Here is a 16,639-nt window from a genome sequence, read left to right as displayed (position 1 = left end):
ATGCTGGGAGTTGTAGTTTTGCAACAGCTGGAGGCACCCTTGCTGGGAAACACTGGCCTAAAACAGTGTTTCCCAACCAGGGTGCCTCCAGATGTTGCAAGACTACAACTCCCAGCATGCCTGGACAGCCATTGGCTGTCCGGGCATGCTGGGAGTTGTAGTTTTGCAACAGCTGGAGGCACCCTTGTTGGGAAACACTGGCCTAAAACAGTGTTTCCCAACCAGGGTGCCTCCAGATGTTGCAAGACTACAACTCCCAGCATGCCTGGACAGCCATTGGCTGTCCAGGCATGCTGGGAGTTGTAGTTTTGCAACAGCTGAAGGGCCACAGTTTGCAGACCCCTGGTTTGTGGTCTGTAAACTGTAGTCCTCCAGCTGTTGCAAAACTAAACAGCTGAAGGGGACCGGCGAAGAGGTTCACTTACCCTTCCGAGGCTCCAGCGACGATCGCTGTCGGAGATCGTCGCGCGGCACTGTCGCGCGGCAGTGTCGCGCGGCAGTGTCGTGCAGCGCTGGATCCTACGGAAGCCGGTAAGTTGCGCAGGCTTCCCAACCAGGGTGCCTCCAGTTGTTGCAAGACTACAACTCCTAGCATGCCTGGACAGCCTTTGACTGTCCAGGCATGCTGGGGCTTGTAGTTTTGCAACATCTGGAGGCACCCTGGTTGGGAAACACTGTTTTAGGCCAGTGTTTCCCAGCCGGGTTGCCTCCAGATGTTGCAAAACTACAGCTCCCAGCATGCCTAGACAGCCTTTGACTGTCCAGGCATGCTGGGACTTGTAGTTTTGCAACATCTGGAGGCACCCTGGTTGGGAAACACTGGCCTAAAACAGTGTTTCCCAACCAGGGTGCCTCCAGATGTTGGGAAACACTGGCCTAAAACAGTCACCCTGGTTGGGAAACACTGTTTTAGGCCAGTGTTTCCCAACCAGGGTGCCTCCAGATGTTGCAAGACTACAACTCCCAGCATGCCTGGACAGCCTTTGACTGTCCAGGCATGCTGGGGCTTGTAGTTTTGCAACATCTGGAGGCACCCTGGTTGGGAAACACTGTTTTAGGCCAGTGTTTCCCAGCCAGGTTGCCTCCAGATGTTGCAAAACTACAACTCCCAGCATGCCTAGACAGCCTTTGACTGTCCAGGCATGCTGGGGCTTGTAGTTTTGCAACATCTGGAGGCACCCTGGTTGGGAAACACTGGCCTAAAACAGTGTTTCCCAACCAGGGTGCCTCCAGATGTTGCAAAACTACAAGTCCCAGGTTGGGAAACACTGTGCCCGGCCTCCGCCCCACCTTACTGTAAGGGCATGCTGGGAGTTGTAGTCCTGCAGCTGGGGGCAGGGGACAAGCTTGTCACATTTATTATCACCTGCTCACACATCTCCTGCACCACACAACTACAACTCCCAGCATGTCCTTACTGTAAGGGCATGCTGGCAGTTGTAGTCGTGCGGGGCGGGAGATGTGTGAGCAGGTGATAATAAATGTACTAACCCATTTTTTTGTTTTCTTCTCATTTCAGATCCGTTTATCCTGTGGACTCCTTCGGATTCGGTGGACTACTTCGATGACCAGCGTTTTTCTTTGTTTGATTTTAATAAAATGGTTAACGAGGGCTTGTGGGGGAGTGTTTTTTGTAATAAAATTTTTTTAAAACCTGTTGTGTTTTTTTCTTACTTTACTAGACAGGCTTAGTAGTGGAAGCTGTCTTATAGACAGAGTCCATTACTAACCTGGGCTTAGCGCTAGCCACAAAAACAGCTAGTGCTAACCCCCTATTATTACCCCGGTACCCAACGCCACAGGGGTGCCGGGAAGAGCCGGTACCAACAGGCCTGGAGCGTCAAAAATGGCGCTCCTGGGCCTAGGCGGTAACAGGCTGGCGTTATTTAGGCTGGGGAGGGCCAGTAACAATGGTCCTCGCCCACCCTGGGAACGTCAGGCTGTTACTGTTTGGTTGGTATTTGGCTGAGAATGAAAATAGGGGGGACCCTATGCGTTTTTTTTTTTTTTTAAATAAATAATTAAATATATTACAAAAACGCATAGGGTCCCCCTATTTTTATTCTCAACCAAATACCAACCAAACAGTAACAGCCTGACGTTACCAGGGTGGGCGAGGACCATTGTTACTGGCCCTCCCCAACCTAAATAACGCCAGCCTGTTACCGCCTAGGCCCAGGAGCGCCATTTTTGACGCTCCGGGCCTGTTGGTACCGGCTCTTCCCGGCACCCCTGTGGTGTTGGTTACCGGGGTAATAATTGGGGGTTAGCGCTAGCTGTTTTTGTGGCTAACGCTAAGCCCGGCTTAGTAATGGACTCAGTCTATAAGACAGCTTCCACTACTAAGCCTGTCTAGTAAAGTAAAATAAAAATAAAACACAACAGGTTTTAAAAAAAATTTATTACAAAAAACACTCCCCCCACAAGCCCTCGTTAACCATTTTATTAACATCAAGCAAAGAAAAACGCTGGTCATCGAAGTAGTCCACCGAATCCGAAGGAGTCCACAGGATACACAGATCTGTAGAAGAAGTAACCAAAAAAAAAAAAAGTGTAAGTACATTTAGGGAGAAAAAAACTGTGTTAAAAAAATGTAATAAACACACACACACACACACACACACTAAACGCCGTTTACCACTTCTGAGCCATGACTACAATTTACAGTGATCCCTCAACTTACAATGGCCTCAACATACAATAGTTTCAACATACAATGGTCTTTTCTGGACCATCGTAAGTTGAAACCAGACTCAACATACAATGCTACAGACAGTCCAGATCTGTAAAACGTGTCAATGGCTGGAAGAACCAACCAATCAAAATGGGCATTCACTGGTAAAACCCCTGTATTACTGAAGTGTATGCACTGACTGGTGTCTGGTATTACATGTTCTGTACTCTTTACCTGTATCAGGGTTAGCTGCTCTTTTGGACACCAGGTGAGGGCAACTCCATTACTTGTTTTGGACATTGCCTGTACTGTACAGGACCCCTGAAGAAGCTCCTGTCCTCTACATAGACCAGTGTTTGCCAAGCAGGGTGGCCCCATTTTTTGCAAAACTACAACTCCCAGCATGCCCGGACAGCCTTTGGCTGTCCAGGCATGCTGGGAGTTATAGTTTTGCAACAGCTGGAGGCTCCCTGCTTGGGAAACACTGACATAGACAGTGATTTACAGCTCCCAGCAGATCTTTATTACTTTTATATGTAAGGATTTGCTTTATCTATATTAGTCATCTACTTATTTTTCTTTGTCACTTTTTCCTATTTTTGGATGACATTTTGGTGCCTTTAGAACCAATTACCCTGTTTCCATAGAGTTATGGTCTCAACATACAATGGTTTCAACTTACAATGGTTTTCCTGGAACCAATTAATATTGTAACTTGAGGGACCACTGTAGTTATTGAATTATTTAGATGTGGTGAAAAAGCTAAAAAAAAACTCAAAAACAAAAGATCCAGAAGGAAACCAGCAGCCAAACCTATTCAGACAGCAGGAAAAAGGAACAGACTATTTTTTCTACTACATGAAGTAAATTTCCCACTTTTGCCTATGTGTGCCAAATTTATTAATGCCGTGCAACAATTTAGTAAATTTGTCGCACATAGTCAAAAATGAAGTAGAAAAAAACAGGGTAAAAACCAGACTACATAGTAAAAGATTAGTAAATGCCCCCCAATATCTTCTCTTTTTCGTAATTTATCTAGGGCTATTTGTTCTCTATCTAAGATGTTGCTCTGGACCTTCGGGTAAATGAGGGCTTTAACTTCTTTTAGAACTGACTTCTGGAATATATCAAGTGGACTCCCAGGTGTAACAGGAGGATTAAACAAAGAGGGATTACCTCCTGAAAAAAACTTATCACTAGTACTATCTGTTCTATCAGACACCTGATCACTAATATCAGCAAGGAACGTGACTTAATTTTTTGTCCACCCGTGTCTTGCACTGTTTATACCCTTCATGGATCAATAAAGAAGCTTGAAGTTTACGTATTTGGTGAGTTGCCCTGGTTTTCTTTTCTCTTTTCTACGGATTGTTTGCATTGGACTTTGCTATTACCAGTGAGCACCATCAGACGTGGTTGAGCCAGCAGAGGCATTGGATGTCAGGTGCTAACAATTAAGGAAGCAGTGCTGTACAGAGTGAACTTTTCTCCATGCCTGATGACGGGTGATACAGGAGTATCGTGACATCACGGCCCACCCCCTCAATACAAGTCTATGAGAGTGGACGTGACATCATGATTGGGGCGGGGCCATGATGTCACAATACTCTGGCCCCTGTATCGCCCATCATCAGGCATGGAGAAAAGTTTGCTCCATGTGGCAGATGACACAGGGTGCTGCAGGAGAGATTGTGGGGGTCCCCAGCGGTGGGATCCCTGTGTTCAGACATCTGATGTCTAGGGGTGGCACACCCCTTAAATATGTGGAAACTGAAAACCCTTTTATTGTAATACACATTGCGACTGGCCTTATAATCACTTACAGATGTAACTACGGAAAGGGAGCAGTGATAAGTTAAAGGGGTACTCCGGTGGAAAACCATTTATTTTAAATACTTAAGGACCAAGCCCTTTTTGACCTTAAGGACCAGGCCAATTTTATTTTTTGCTTCTTCGTTTTTTCCTCCTTGCCTTCTAAAATCCATAACTCTTTTATATTTCCATCCACAAACCCATGTGAGGGCTTGTTTTTTGCATGAACAATTTTACTTTGTAATGACATGTCTCATTTTACCATAAAATGTACGGTGAACCCAAATCATTATTTTTTTTAGTGAGGACATTTAAATGAAAACCACAATTTTGGAGATTTTGGAGGGTTTCGTTTTCCCACTTTACAAGTTATGGAAAAATATGATATGTTTTCTTCATTCTGTGGGTCAATACGATTAAAATGATACCCATCTTTACATACTTTTTTATTATTGTACTGCTTTTAAAAAATCTCAAACTTTTTGTACAAAATTAGTGGCCCTATTTTGACCACCTGGAAATTTTTCATTTTTCAGTATACAGGGATGTGTGAGGTTCATTTTTTGCACCGTGATCTGTTCCTTTTATCGATATATTTGCGTATATGAAACTGTTAAATCACTTTTTATAAAAAAAATTTGGGAATAAGATGTGACCAAAAAAACAGCAATTTTTGACTTTTATGTCGTTCACCATACTTGATCATTAACATGATATTTTGATAGTTCGTACATTTATGCACGTGGCTATACCAAATATGTTTATCGGTTGGTTTTTTTTTTTAATGCTTTTTGGGGGTAAAATAGGACAATTTAAATTTTTATTGGGGGAGGGTCTTTTTTTCATTTGTTTAAACTTTTTTTAAACTTTTTATGTCTCCATAGGGGACTATCTATAGCAATCATTAGATTGCTAATACTTTTCAGTGCTATGCATAGGGCATAGCACTGATCTGTGTCATCGGCTATCTTCTGTTCTGGTCTGCTTGATCTCAGACCAGAGCAGAAGACCTCTGGAGATGGCTGGAGGCAGGTGAGGGGACCTCCGGTCGCCATTTTAGATGATCGGATCCCTGTGACAGTGCCGCGGGTGATCCGATCATCCATTAAATGCATTGATCTGTATTGATCATGGCCTTTGAGGGGTTAATGGTGGATATCATTCCCGGCTGCTGATAGCAGCCGGGACCTGCAGTCCATGACGTGAGCGCCGCTCCGATGCTCACTGTCATGTACAGGCCGTAAATGTTCGTCCTGGTGCTCGATGTACCTCCACATCAGGATGTACATATACGTCTGTGGTCGTTAGGGGGTTAAATCAACTGGTGCCAGAAAGTCATACAGATTTGTACATTACTTCTATTTAACAATCTCTATCCTTCCAGTACTTATCAGCTGCTGTATGCTACAGAGAAAGTTATTTTCTTTTTTAATTTATTTTCTGTCTGTCCATGGTGCTCTCTGCCAACACCACTGTCCATGTCAGGAACTGTCAAGAGCGGGATAGGTTTGCTATGGGGATTTGCTTCTGCTCTGTACAGTTCCTGACATGGACAGAGGTGTCAGCAGAGAGCAATGTGGACAGAAAATAAATGCTAAAAGAAAATTACTTTTTCTGTAGTATACAGCAGCTGATAAGTACTGGAAGGATTAAGATTTTTCAATAGAAGTAATTTACAAATCTGTATAACTTACTGGCACCAGTTTATTTAAATTAAGGTAAATTGTTTTCCACCGGAGTACTTTTACTGGGGATTAAGGGCTATGAAATAGACCAAGGAATTTTACAGTAGCTGGTGAATTTACATTAAAAATATAACTAGCAGTCAGTAAATACCATACTTACACTTGAAAGAAAAAGTATGTGAACCCTTTGAAATTATATGGATTTCTGCACAAATTGGTCATAAAATGTGATCTGATCTTCATCTAAGTCACTACAATAGACAATCACAGTCTGCTTAAATACAAAAAATGTAATCTTACCATGTTTTTATTGAATACACCATGTAAACATTCATAGTGCAGGTGGAAAATGGCTAATTGGAGTGAGGTGTCATCCAATTGGAGTCCGATCAATGAGATGAGACTAGAGGTGTTGGTTACAGCTGCCCTGCCCTTTAAAAAAAACACCTACCAGTTCTGGGTTTGCTTTTCACAAGCAGCATTGCCTGATGTGAATGATGCCTCACACGAAAAAGCTCTCAGAAGACCTACGATTAAGAATTGTTGACTTGCATAAAGCTGGGTTATAAAAGGGTTAAAAGGGTTATAAAAGTATCTCTAAAAGCCTTGCTGTTCATTAGTCCATGGTAAGACAAATTGTCTATAAATGGAGAAAGTTTAACATTTCTGCTACTCTCCCTAGGAGTGGCCATCCTGTAAAGATAACTGCAAGAGAACAGCGCAGATTGTTCAATCAGGTAAAGAAGAATCCTAGAGTGTCTTCCAAAGACTTACAAAAGTCTCTGGCGTATGCTAACATCTCTGTTAGTGAATCTATGATACGTAAAACACTAAACAAGAATGGATTTCATGGGAGGATACCACAGAGGAAGCCACTGCTGCCCAAAAAAAAATTGCTGCACGTTTACAGTTTGCACAAGAGCACCTCGATGTTCCACAGCAGTACTGGCAAAATATTCTGTGGACAGATGAAACCAAAGTTGAGTTGTTTGGAAGAAACACACAACACTATTTGTGGAGAAAAAGAAGCACAGCACACATACATCAAAACCTCATCCCAACTGTGAAGTATGGTGGTGGGGGCATCATGGCGTGGGGCTGCTTTGCTGCATCAGGGCATGGACGCATTGCTATCCTCGAAGGCAAAATTTATTTCCAAGTTTATTAAGACATTTTGCAGGGGAACTTAAGGCCATCTGTCCACCAGCTGAAGCTCAACAGAAGATGGGTGTTGCAACAGGACAACAACCCAAAGCATAGAAGTAAATCAACAACAGAATGGCTTAAACAGAAGAAATTACGCCTGAGTCCGGATCTCAACCCGATTGAGATGCTGGCATGACCTCAAGAAAGCAATTCACACCAAACATCCCAAGAATATTGCTGAACTGAAACTGTTCTGTAAAGAGGAATGGTCAAGAAATACTACTGACCGTTGTGCACGTCTGATCTGCAACTACAGGAAACGTTTGGTTGAAGTTATTGCTGCCAAAAGGAGGTTCATCCAGTTATTAAATCCAAGGGTTCACATACTTTTCCACCTGCACTGTGAATGTTTACATGGTGTGTTCAATAAAAACATGGTAAGATTTAATTCTTTGTGTGTTCTTAGTTTAAGCAGACTGTGATTGTCTATTGTTGTAACGTAGATGAAGATCAGATCACATTTTATGACCAATTTTGCAGAAATACATATAATTCCAAAGGATTCACATACTTTTTCTTGCAACTATATAATTTGAGTTATCGTTTATGGCTGCTTTTTATCTAGCATTAAAAGAGGTTGTGTTTGGTACTGGTGTGGAACATAGTCTCTGGCACTATAGGGGGGCTGCATGGGACACATACTGTTCCTAGTACCCCTTACCACTACTTGTAAAGGAGTAAATGTTTGGGGACATTTTATCGTAAATATGTATTTGTATTTTGTTGTTTTCCCACCGAGTATAAAATGTGTGGGTAAGATCCTCAAAATAGAAAGATTTTGGTGTATAGCTCTCTGACAGCTTAAAGGTATATTCACACGTACATGATCTGCTGCAAAATTTTTGCTGCATATTTTGTGCAGCTGATTTTTCTACCTATTGAAGTTAATGGGTAACAAAATCAAAAATATGCAGCAGATCCTGTATATGTGAACGTACCCTATAAATGAGTCAACAGTGTGTCCAGGCAGTGTAGAAAGCAAATCAAATGCTTGGCTCTTAGCAAATACCTAGGCTCGAGTCTTGCAGGAACACATGGCAAGAGCATTCCTGCACTTTTTCTACAGCATGAACACAGTTCCCATTGGCACGAGTCCAGCAGGACTGGCCCTTGAGGTATGTGAGCTGTGGGGATCTGAGGCAATGTAGATCACTGCGAAACTGAGTGCTTGTCATAAAGACGTGCATACAGTTGAGATCTGTGACAACTCCAGTCTTGCCCCATTGCTGAACTCTTATGGACCACAGGCAACTCTATTTCTGTGGCCTATAAGAAGGCAGGAGCCATGCAGGACGTCAGTATCCTGGAGTAGTTACGCACTGTGACATTACACATGACATGCCTCTCTACAAGAACGGAGAAGGCAAGGAAAGTCTTGGCTGGAATGTTATATATTTTTTTTTTTACATTTTGCCACAAATGGGAGGAGGGGATTGTGATCTAGTTGTATAGAGCTGTATTGAGGCCACATCTGGAATTCTGTGATCTTTTTTGGCAATCTTACCTACAAAAAAGGTAATATTAAAATAGAATGGAATTAGAGATGAGCTACACAAATTATATGAGGTCTCTGCTAAAAAAAACTTAAAAATAAGGACATAAAGAACTGGAGATGGTCAGAAGGCCATAAATAGCCAGCCAAGTCGGCTGTCTTACACAGTGGCCCTCATTCACTATTGCAAACCCGACATGTTTTGTCGGGTTGTGCGCCAGATTCTGTCGCATTGCGGCAGATTCTGTCAAATTGCGCCAGAAATTCTGTCTATGCCAGAATTTGTGCCAGAATTGAAAAAACCCTGACTAACTCTCCATTTTGCAAATAAAACCCTAAAAATGGGCGTGGTCGCTGGGAAAAGGGGCATGGTCTCCAAAAAGGGGTGTGTTCCCGACATTTTCACAAAAACCCAACATATTTACTAAGGTTTCCACAGAAAATGTGGTGGATTTGAGCTGAGGAAAACCCCACAGATCAGAGCATGTGTAAAAAAAAGCTAAGTGTAGGGAAAGTGGAAAATGTAGGGAATCCTTAGTAAATACCGTGGAAAAAAAATTGTAGGGAATTAAAACCCACAAAGAAAACTACACTCTACTCTTAGTAAATGAGGGCCAATATGCGTAACTTCAACTGACATCAATGAGTGTTACACAACACAGTAGGTCCCAATTTGTGCACCTTCTTATGGACCATTTTCAGTAGCGGCAATCAGATTGGAGTTGGTCAGGTAACCACCTTTTTGGTCCATGAGAAAACCCCTTTAAATTGTATAGTTTTGAGGAAAGGAAGAAAAGTGTATATGGTTGAAACCTTTGAAGGAGTAGACCTGCAGAGATGATGCAGAGTACATGATTCACAAGAGTGCTAATGTATTTATGGCATAGGGCCAGTGATTGGCCTCAGGGGTCACATTACTGCAAGAGCATTGGAGACTACTGGAAAAGCAGCAGCACAGTGGTAGAAGGGTATTTTACAGGTTTACAATGGTTATTTCTTTTACTTGTAACATATTCTGCTCTTGGATAAAATTCCGAAGATGCCACACAACTACTTTAAATATGTTTAAATGGCCACTGCATTTTGAAAAACTTTTGACATGTCCTAGCGATATGTTAAAAGATTTATTTGGCAGGGGCCTGAGTATTTGATCCAGAAAAAGGCCTGAGCCTGATCCAGAAAAACAAACATGCTCCATGTCACTTGATGGAGACAAACTTGCAATGTAAGTCTATGAGCATGTCTTGATCGTGTGACACAAAGGTGGTGTGGAGTGGGCAGCAGAGCAGACTTCTCCCGACTCGTTTTCCTGATCGATGAAGGTCTGAACACTCAGACCTCCGCCAATCAAAACTTTTGACATGCCGCTAAAATAAGATTCAGGAGGTAAATGCTTTTAATAAGAAATTAAAACACAATAACGAGTGGGCACAATCTGAGATTAGTTGGTGAAGGAAAAGCAGATGTAAAGTAAGAAAATATTATTTTAATAAAGGGTAGTAGATGCTCAAAAATAACATCCCACAAAAACTTTTAAACATGCTTGGGATAAACATACAGTACAGTATATATTGTAACTCCTTCTTTATTTAGTCATAAAACAATTTAGTAACTTTTTATATTTTTAGGATTTAGAGTAAACAATATAGTATCTAAATACTCTCAAATAAGCAAGACTGATTTTTAGGCATAGGAATACATAAAACACTGACCTCTCTTTGCCCGGAAATCCGGATTGCACTTTGGGGGCTCATTGACATTATCAATAATCACAGTAAAGTCAGCGCTTTCTGCACCTAAAAGTCCACTACTGGTTACTACTGTAATATCATATCTGTTAGGTGTGGTATCTTCAAAATCAAAATCTTTTGCAGCCGTAACGATACCACTATCTAAAAAAACAGAAGAAAGAAATATAGAAATATAGATATATCAAAAGCTGCATTTATGGTGAAGTGTGTTTGTAAGTGTAGATTAGGATTTAGTTATAAAAATTATTAGTGAACAATACTTAACTTTTTCATGCTTTAATAATTAGCATAATTGAGAGAGTGATTTGACCCATATTTTAAGTCTTTAGGCTATGTTCACACATTGCCTTTTTACAGCAGTTCTGATGCCTTTTTACTGTATTTGGCAGTGTTTTTGGTGGGCTTTTCCAAAATCACTGTGTAAATGATTTGCACAATCAGTAAAATAGTTCAATTTTGCCACAATTCTACCCTGTGACCAAGACAATCCTATAATGCAAGTCTATTTGATGTGTGGCCATGCATTCTAGTGATCAGTCTGGGTCTGAACACTTCGACTCCGAATGATCAAAATTGTATCATAACGACAGGTGCACAGCATACAGTTAAAAGTCTGTTGTCATAACATGCACTGCTTTGTTCACTAAATGCATAAGTAAAAGCACAATCTTATTGAAGATATATTGTACGTGAGTGCTGGGATTTCTTCTACGGTTATAAACTGATATTTTTATCGCAGGTGTGAAAAAGGGGCTTCTTCCATGAACAGTAGCTTTTCAGGTCATGTCAATAAAGTATATGTTTTTCTGTTGGTTATTAACATTTTGTACCTTTTTTCTCCTTAATCTTCACAAGGTCATTTTCTGTTCTTGCATTGTTTTTTTATTTTTTTATTTTTATTATTTTTGGTACTGAAATACTTTCATCTCTAGGAGATAGAAAGTGTATCCTTGCTCAATGATATATTGGCTGCCTGGTCCCTATAGTTAGCCATGTGACAAGAGGCTTTCCGGAGTTATGGACACCAAGGGGGAGATTTATCAAAACCTGTGTAAAGGAAATTTTGCCCATAGCAACCATTCAGGTCGCTTCTTTTATTTTTCAGAGGCTTTGTTAAAAATAAAAAAAGTGATCTGATTGGTTGCTATGGGCAACTGGACAACTCTCCTAAAGACTATGGGGGAGATTTATCAAAACCTGTCCAGAGGAAAAGTTTCCAATTGCCCATAGCAACCAATCAGCTCGCTTCTTTCATTTTTAACAAGGCCTCTGCAAAATAAAAGAAGCAATCTGACTGGTGGCTATGGCAACAGGGCAACCTTTCATTGCACAGGTTTTGATAAATCTACCCCTGTGACTTCTTCACCTTTAACACCAGAAAAGTGATGTGGAATTTGCCATAGAGACTCCTGCAGTAAAATACTTTAGCAATTGCTGATGTATAGATAGATTGTGGTACCAAGGCAAAAGACAAAATAAACAAATTGTAGTAGGAGGTCATGTCAGGCAAAATTCTTAATTTATGGTAAACAGAAAGAACACCATGGCAGTTGGAGATTTCTTGGTATTGTATCTAGGTAGAAAGTCAGGGTGGGCAGCAAATGGCAAGATGTTGATCAAAAAATCAGTCTGGTTGACACTAAGAAATTGGGAACAGATAAGGACCTAAATGCAGTACAGACACAGGGTGATAGGAGGTGATTTGACATTGGTGAAGAGAAAATGCTTTGGTGTGTGGTGATCTATAAGAAACTGGTAGTCAGCGGGCATGGTAGAGCAGCACAAACAGAAGTCACAGCAAAACTGTATTGTTGGTATGTGGCTCGCCGGTTAGCGAGGCCACAACTGCAGTGGGATGATCATTACATTCTACAGTCTTACAAAAGACTCGGCCAAAGGAACATGGGGCAGAGGTGAGACACTGAACAGAGCTACTTTATAAGCTGAGGAGGGGCACTTGATACCAAGCATGCTACATGTGATTAATACTTATTAATTTTAATATTTGTTCTGTTACATATTAAATAATACATGCACATGTACATATCAAATACAAAAAAAAAGTGCTATGAAACATAATTCTTTTTCACTGTCTATAATAATAAGGGTAATAAGGGTTACTTTACTTTACCAATTCAGGCAGATATCATTTATAATGTCAGACACTAATAAGAAATAATCTTACTTGGGTCAATTCGAAAAGGGGCCCCTCGTGTGTCTATACGGAATGTTCCTCTACCAGTTGTAAAAGCTCTGATAATCTCTTGATTTTCTGTTTTACCTTCAGGTAATCGAACAGGAGACACTTTATCAAATGTCACTACTGCAATGACTTGAAACAGTCCTGCAAAATAAACATAATTCATTTATATATAACCTGAAAGCATTAAAAAGATATGATATAAAAAGGAAAAAACTAATAAAATTTAAATATTTGAGAAATTATTTTCAGTGAATTTTGACAAGAGTTTAATGAATGACCAGCCTTTCAAGGTCTTAAATGTGGTACTCCACTGGCCAGCGTCAGAACATTTAGTTCTGAATGCTGTGTGCGTGCTGCGGGGGTCATCCATGCCCCCTCATGATGTCAGGCAATGCCCCCTCAATGAAAGTCTATGGGAGGGGTATGGCAGATCGCACGCCCCCTCCCATAGACTTGCATTTAGGGGGCGTGACCTGACGGCATGAGGGTGTGTGACTGACCACAGCAGTGCGCACACAGCGTTTGGAACTAAATGTTACGAACACTGGCCAGTAGAGTACCTCTTTAAAGCTAATTGTATCACGTGCTACCTTTTAGTTCCAGCTCAGTACCATTTTAGTGGTGGTCCCTGCTTCAAGCTCTCATTGTTAGTAATTATTTCCATATTAGTGATAATGTAACTTTACACACCTAGCCGATCGATTGACAGGGCTTTATAATCAATTGATAATTATCTGCCATAATAAATTATATACTCAATGCAGTGTGGTACTATTTAATGCATTTAGTTGTCTTTTTAGTCTTCAAGCCCAGTTACCGTATGTAAGTTTCAAATATATTTGCTGAATTTCACAAATAAAACTAAGGAAAGCTATTAATTTTGTTACTTTACCTCGAAGTAAAAGAGTTTGTCATAGGGTCTAAAATAATATGGCTACTATTAGTACTAGGTTGTGATTGCTGCATGTGGGAATTACCAAACCTCCATGCATTGACTAGTTGGCTGCATGATGTTGCAACAACATTGTCAACATTGTGTAGCCATTGGACACCACATGCAGCCACAACTTAGTGAATGCCCATTACTCACCCTCTTCAAGTGGGGAGAAAGCTATTGGTTTGCGCTTGCAAAAGTCAAAAGTTGACTGCCGGGAGTGAGGCAAGTAAAATAATTTTAGATGCTATGACAAGCCATTTAAAGCACAATCATTCTATATGTTTAAATAGCATTATAACAATAAATTTTACACTAAAAGTAACTACACCCAAAAAAACAGGAGGTAATAGTTACACATGGGCCCTGGTGCCTGAGAGAGTCCTAGACACTAGCATTATAAACATAACATGGTATATGTAACAGCTTTTCCATTGGGGCTAGGGAGCTATTGCCCCCATGTCAGGCTCATAGGGTTCAGGTATTGGAAATTGTTTGGCATAAGCCTCTCTCTGGAAAGCTGTGGGTCAAAACAAGTCAAAATTGATTATGTCATTACAAGCAAAATGACAAGAATGCATAAAAGACTGAGGGGTAAAAACAAAAACAATAATAATAACTTTCTGTGACCCTGTAGAGATTCTGTTTTGTTGGACAGGGAAGAAATTGACTAACAGAACTCCAATGGTGGCTACTTGCAAAATGTATTTGGTCAGTAAATCTTAAAGTGTTATTAAAATAAAAATAAAAAACATTTGACATGTAATAGAGAGATGTCAAAGGTTCTGATCGGGAAGATGTCTCTACTCGTCTCTATCCTCCATGCAGGAAAAGATCTCTGCAGACTTTCTATAGAATCTATTACTTGCAGGGATAAGAGAAATGGTGAGAGAAACGCTAAGCTAAGCATTTCTCCTGGCTCATTCTAGCGGTCAGTGAGGGTCTCAGCACCCAGACCCAGAGCAATTAAAATGTTTGATTTGTCTCTATGGCAATATATATATATTTTTTTTTATAATAACAAGAACACTTTAAAATACATTTTAAAATGGTCTTACCTGCAAGTATGAGAAGTGCTGTAGTAAGTTCTTTTGAAACCATCATTTTAAGCAAGCAAGGAAAGGTATATGTAATGCATCTAAAGCTGAACGTCTTGAAGAGTATCCCTGTTTCTTCCTCACTTTTGTGTAGCACACTGCTGCTCTTTTCACACTGATCTAAAGTAAACATATAAGTGTGCTATGTACATGATTATTGATAGAGCCCAATAAGAAATTGTGTACACTTGGCTCATTTTTGTTTACTCTGATGTTGCTATGTTTCTCTAGGTGCAGCATTCTCTTTATGTTAAGAAGAATGAAGTTAGCTTTAACCCCTTTATGACCTGGTAAATTTTGATTCTGTTTTTTTTTTCCTTCTTACCTTCTAAGACCAATAACATTTTTATTTTTCCACTTACAATGTTGTACTAGAGCTTATTTTTTGCCGCACAAATGTATCACGATGGCATAAAAAATGATATGTAACACAAGAATAAAAAAAAAAGGAATTGTGACATTTTGTGGGGTAATTTTTTCGTTGTTCACAATACGGTAAAACCACAAACAATATGGTATTATAATACGGTAAAACTGACATGCAAACTTTATCCTATGGTTTAGTCGGATTCGAAGGATACCAAACTTGAATCATTTTTGTTTTGTTTTATAGTTAAAAAAAATTGAAAACTTGTTCTGACCCCTGATTGCTTTAAAAAAAAAATTCCACCAATGAATCTGTATTAGGTTTTATTTTTTGCACCATAAGCTGTAGTTTTCAACTGAACTACTCTGTGCAGTTCTGGCTTTTTGATTTTTTTATTCCATTTCTTTCTGGGATATGATGTGACAACATTTTGTTGTTAGGAATTGTTTTCATTTATGCCATTGATCATGCAGGATCAGGAACATAATCATTTAATACAAAGGGTAATAGCTGGCACTACCTCCAATAGTTGTCCATTATGTCCGATTATGTCCACCCTCTATGGACTAAGTTCACGCTGCAATATCACATATGTTTTTTATTTATTTTTTCATTTATTGAAAAATGGAAAAAGGGGATGATTTAAATTCTTTTATATTTGGGGGGGTTATATATGAGTAGATGGCCTACAAAGATCAATGCAATGCTACTGCATTACATTGATCCATGTAATCGGCACTCAATTGCTAAGGGCTTTTGTGGAAGTTGGGAAAGTAGAGGTGAGACCCTGAGCTTCTATAACAACCCATTGGCACCACAGGATTACATTGTGGAGGTACCGATGGGTCCCCTAGACACCAGAGATTACTGGCATAAAGGGAATTTAAAACAAAAGTGATCATTTAAGTCAGGGAAAAGCACATGCAAATTAAAGGGGTATTCCAGACCAAAACTTTTTTTTATATATCAACTGGCTCCGGAAAGTTAAACAGATTTGTAAATTACTTCTATTAAAAAATCTTAATCCTTTCAATAGTTATTAGCTTCTGAAGTTGAGTTGCTGTTTTCTGTCTAACTGCTCTCTGATGACTCACGTCCCGGGAGCTGTGCAGTTCCTATGGGAATATTCTCCCATCATGCACAGCTCCTGGGATGTGACATCATCATTGAGCAGTTAGACAGAAAACTTCAGAAGCTAATAACTATTGGAAGGATTAAGATTTTTCTTCTTATGCACTGATGTCATATCCTACGTGAGTCTGAGCACCACTGAATCCTCTCCCTGCAACAGCGACTTAGTGTCCATCAGCTTCCAGGTACAGAAGTTAGCAGTGCCGAACATCTTCCACATAATTTACAAATCTGTTTAACTTTCCAGAGCCAGTTGATATATATAAAAAAAGTTTTGCCTGGAATAC

General features: G+C 40.2%; 1 protein-coding gene across 1 annotated transcript in view; it reads right to left on the bottom strand.

The window, feature by feature from the left end:
* The window catches only part of LOC130367435 (cadherin-23-like), a 146,840-nt gene extending 131,982 nt beyond the window's left edge, over positions 1-14,858 (bottom strand). The window contains exons 1-3 of the mRNA XM_056569854.1: positions 14,816-14,858; positions 12,806-12,964; positions 10,582-10,761 (exon numbers count right to left, since the gene is read on the bottom strand). Of these exons, the coding sequence (XP_056425829.1) occupies positions 10,582-10,761; positions 12,806-12,964; positions 14,816-14,858 (382 nt within the window). The remainder of the gene's footprint in view (positions 1-10,581; positions 10,762-12,805; positions 12,965-14,815) is intronic.
* Between the last annotated feature and the right edge of the window lie 1,781 nt (positions 14,859-16,639).

This window comes from Hyla sarda, chromosome 4 (genome assembly GCF_029499605.1).
Source record: "Hyla sarda isolate aHylSar1 chromosome 4, aHylSar1.hap1, whole genome shotgun sequence".
Classification (NCBI taxonomy): Eukaryota; Metazoa; Chordata; class Amphibia; order Anura; family Hylidae; genus Hyla; species Hyla sarda.
This window is presented reverse-complemented; position numbering and strand designations above follow the sequence as displayed.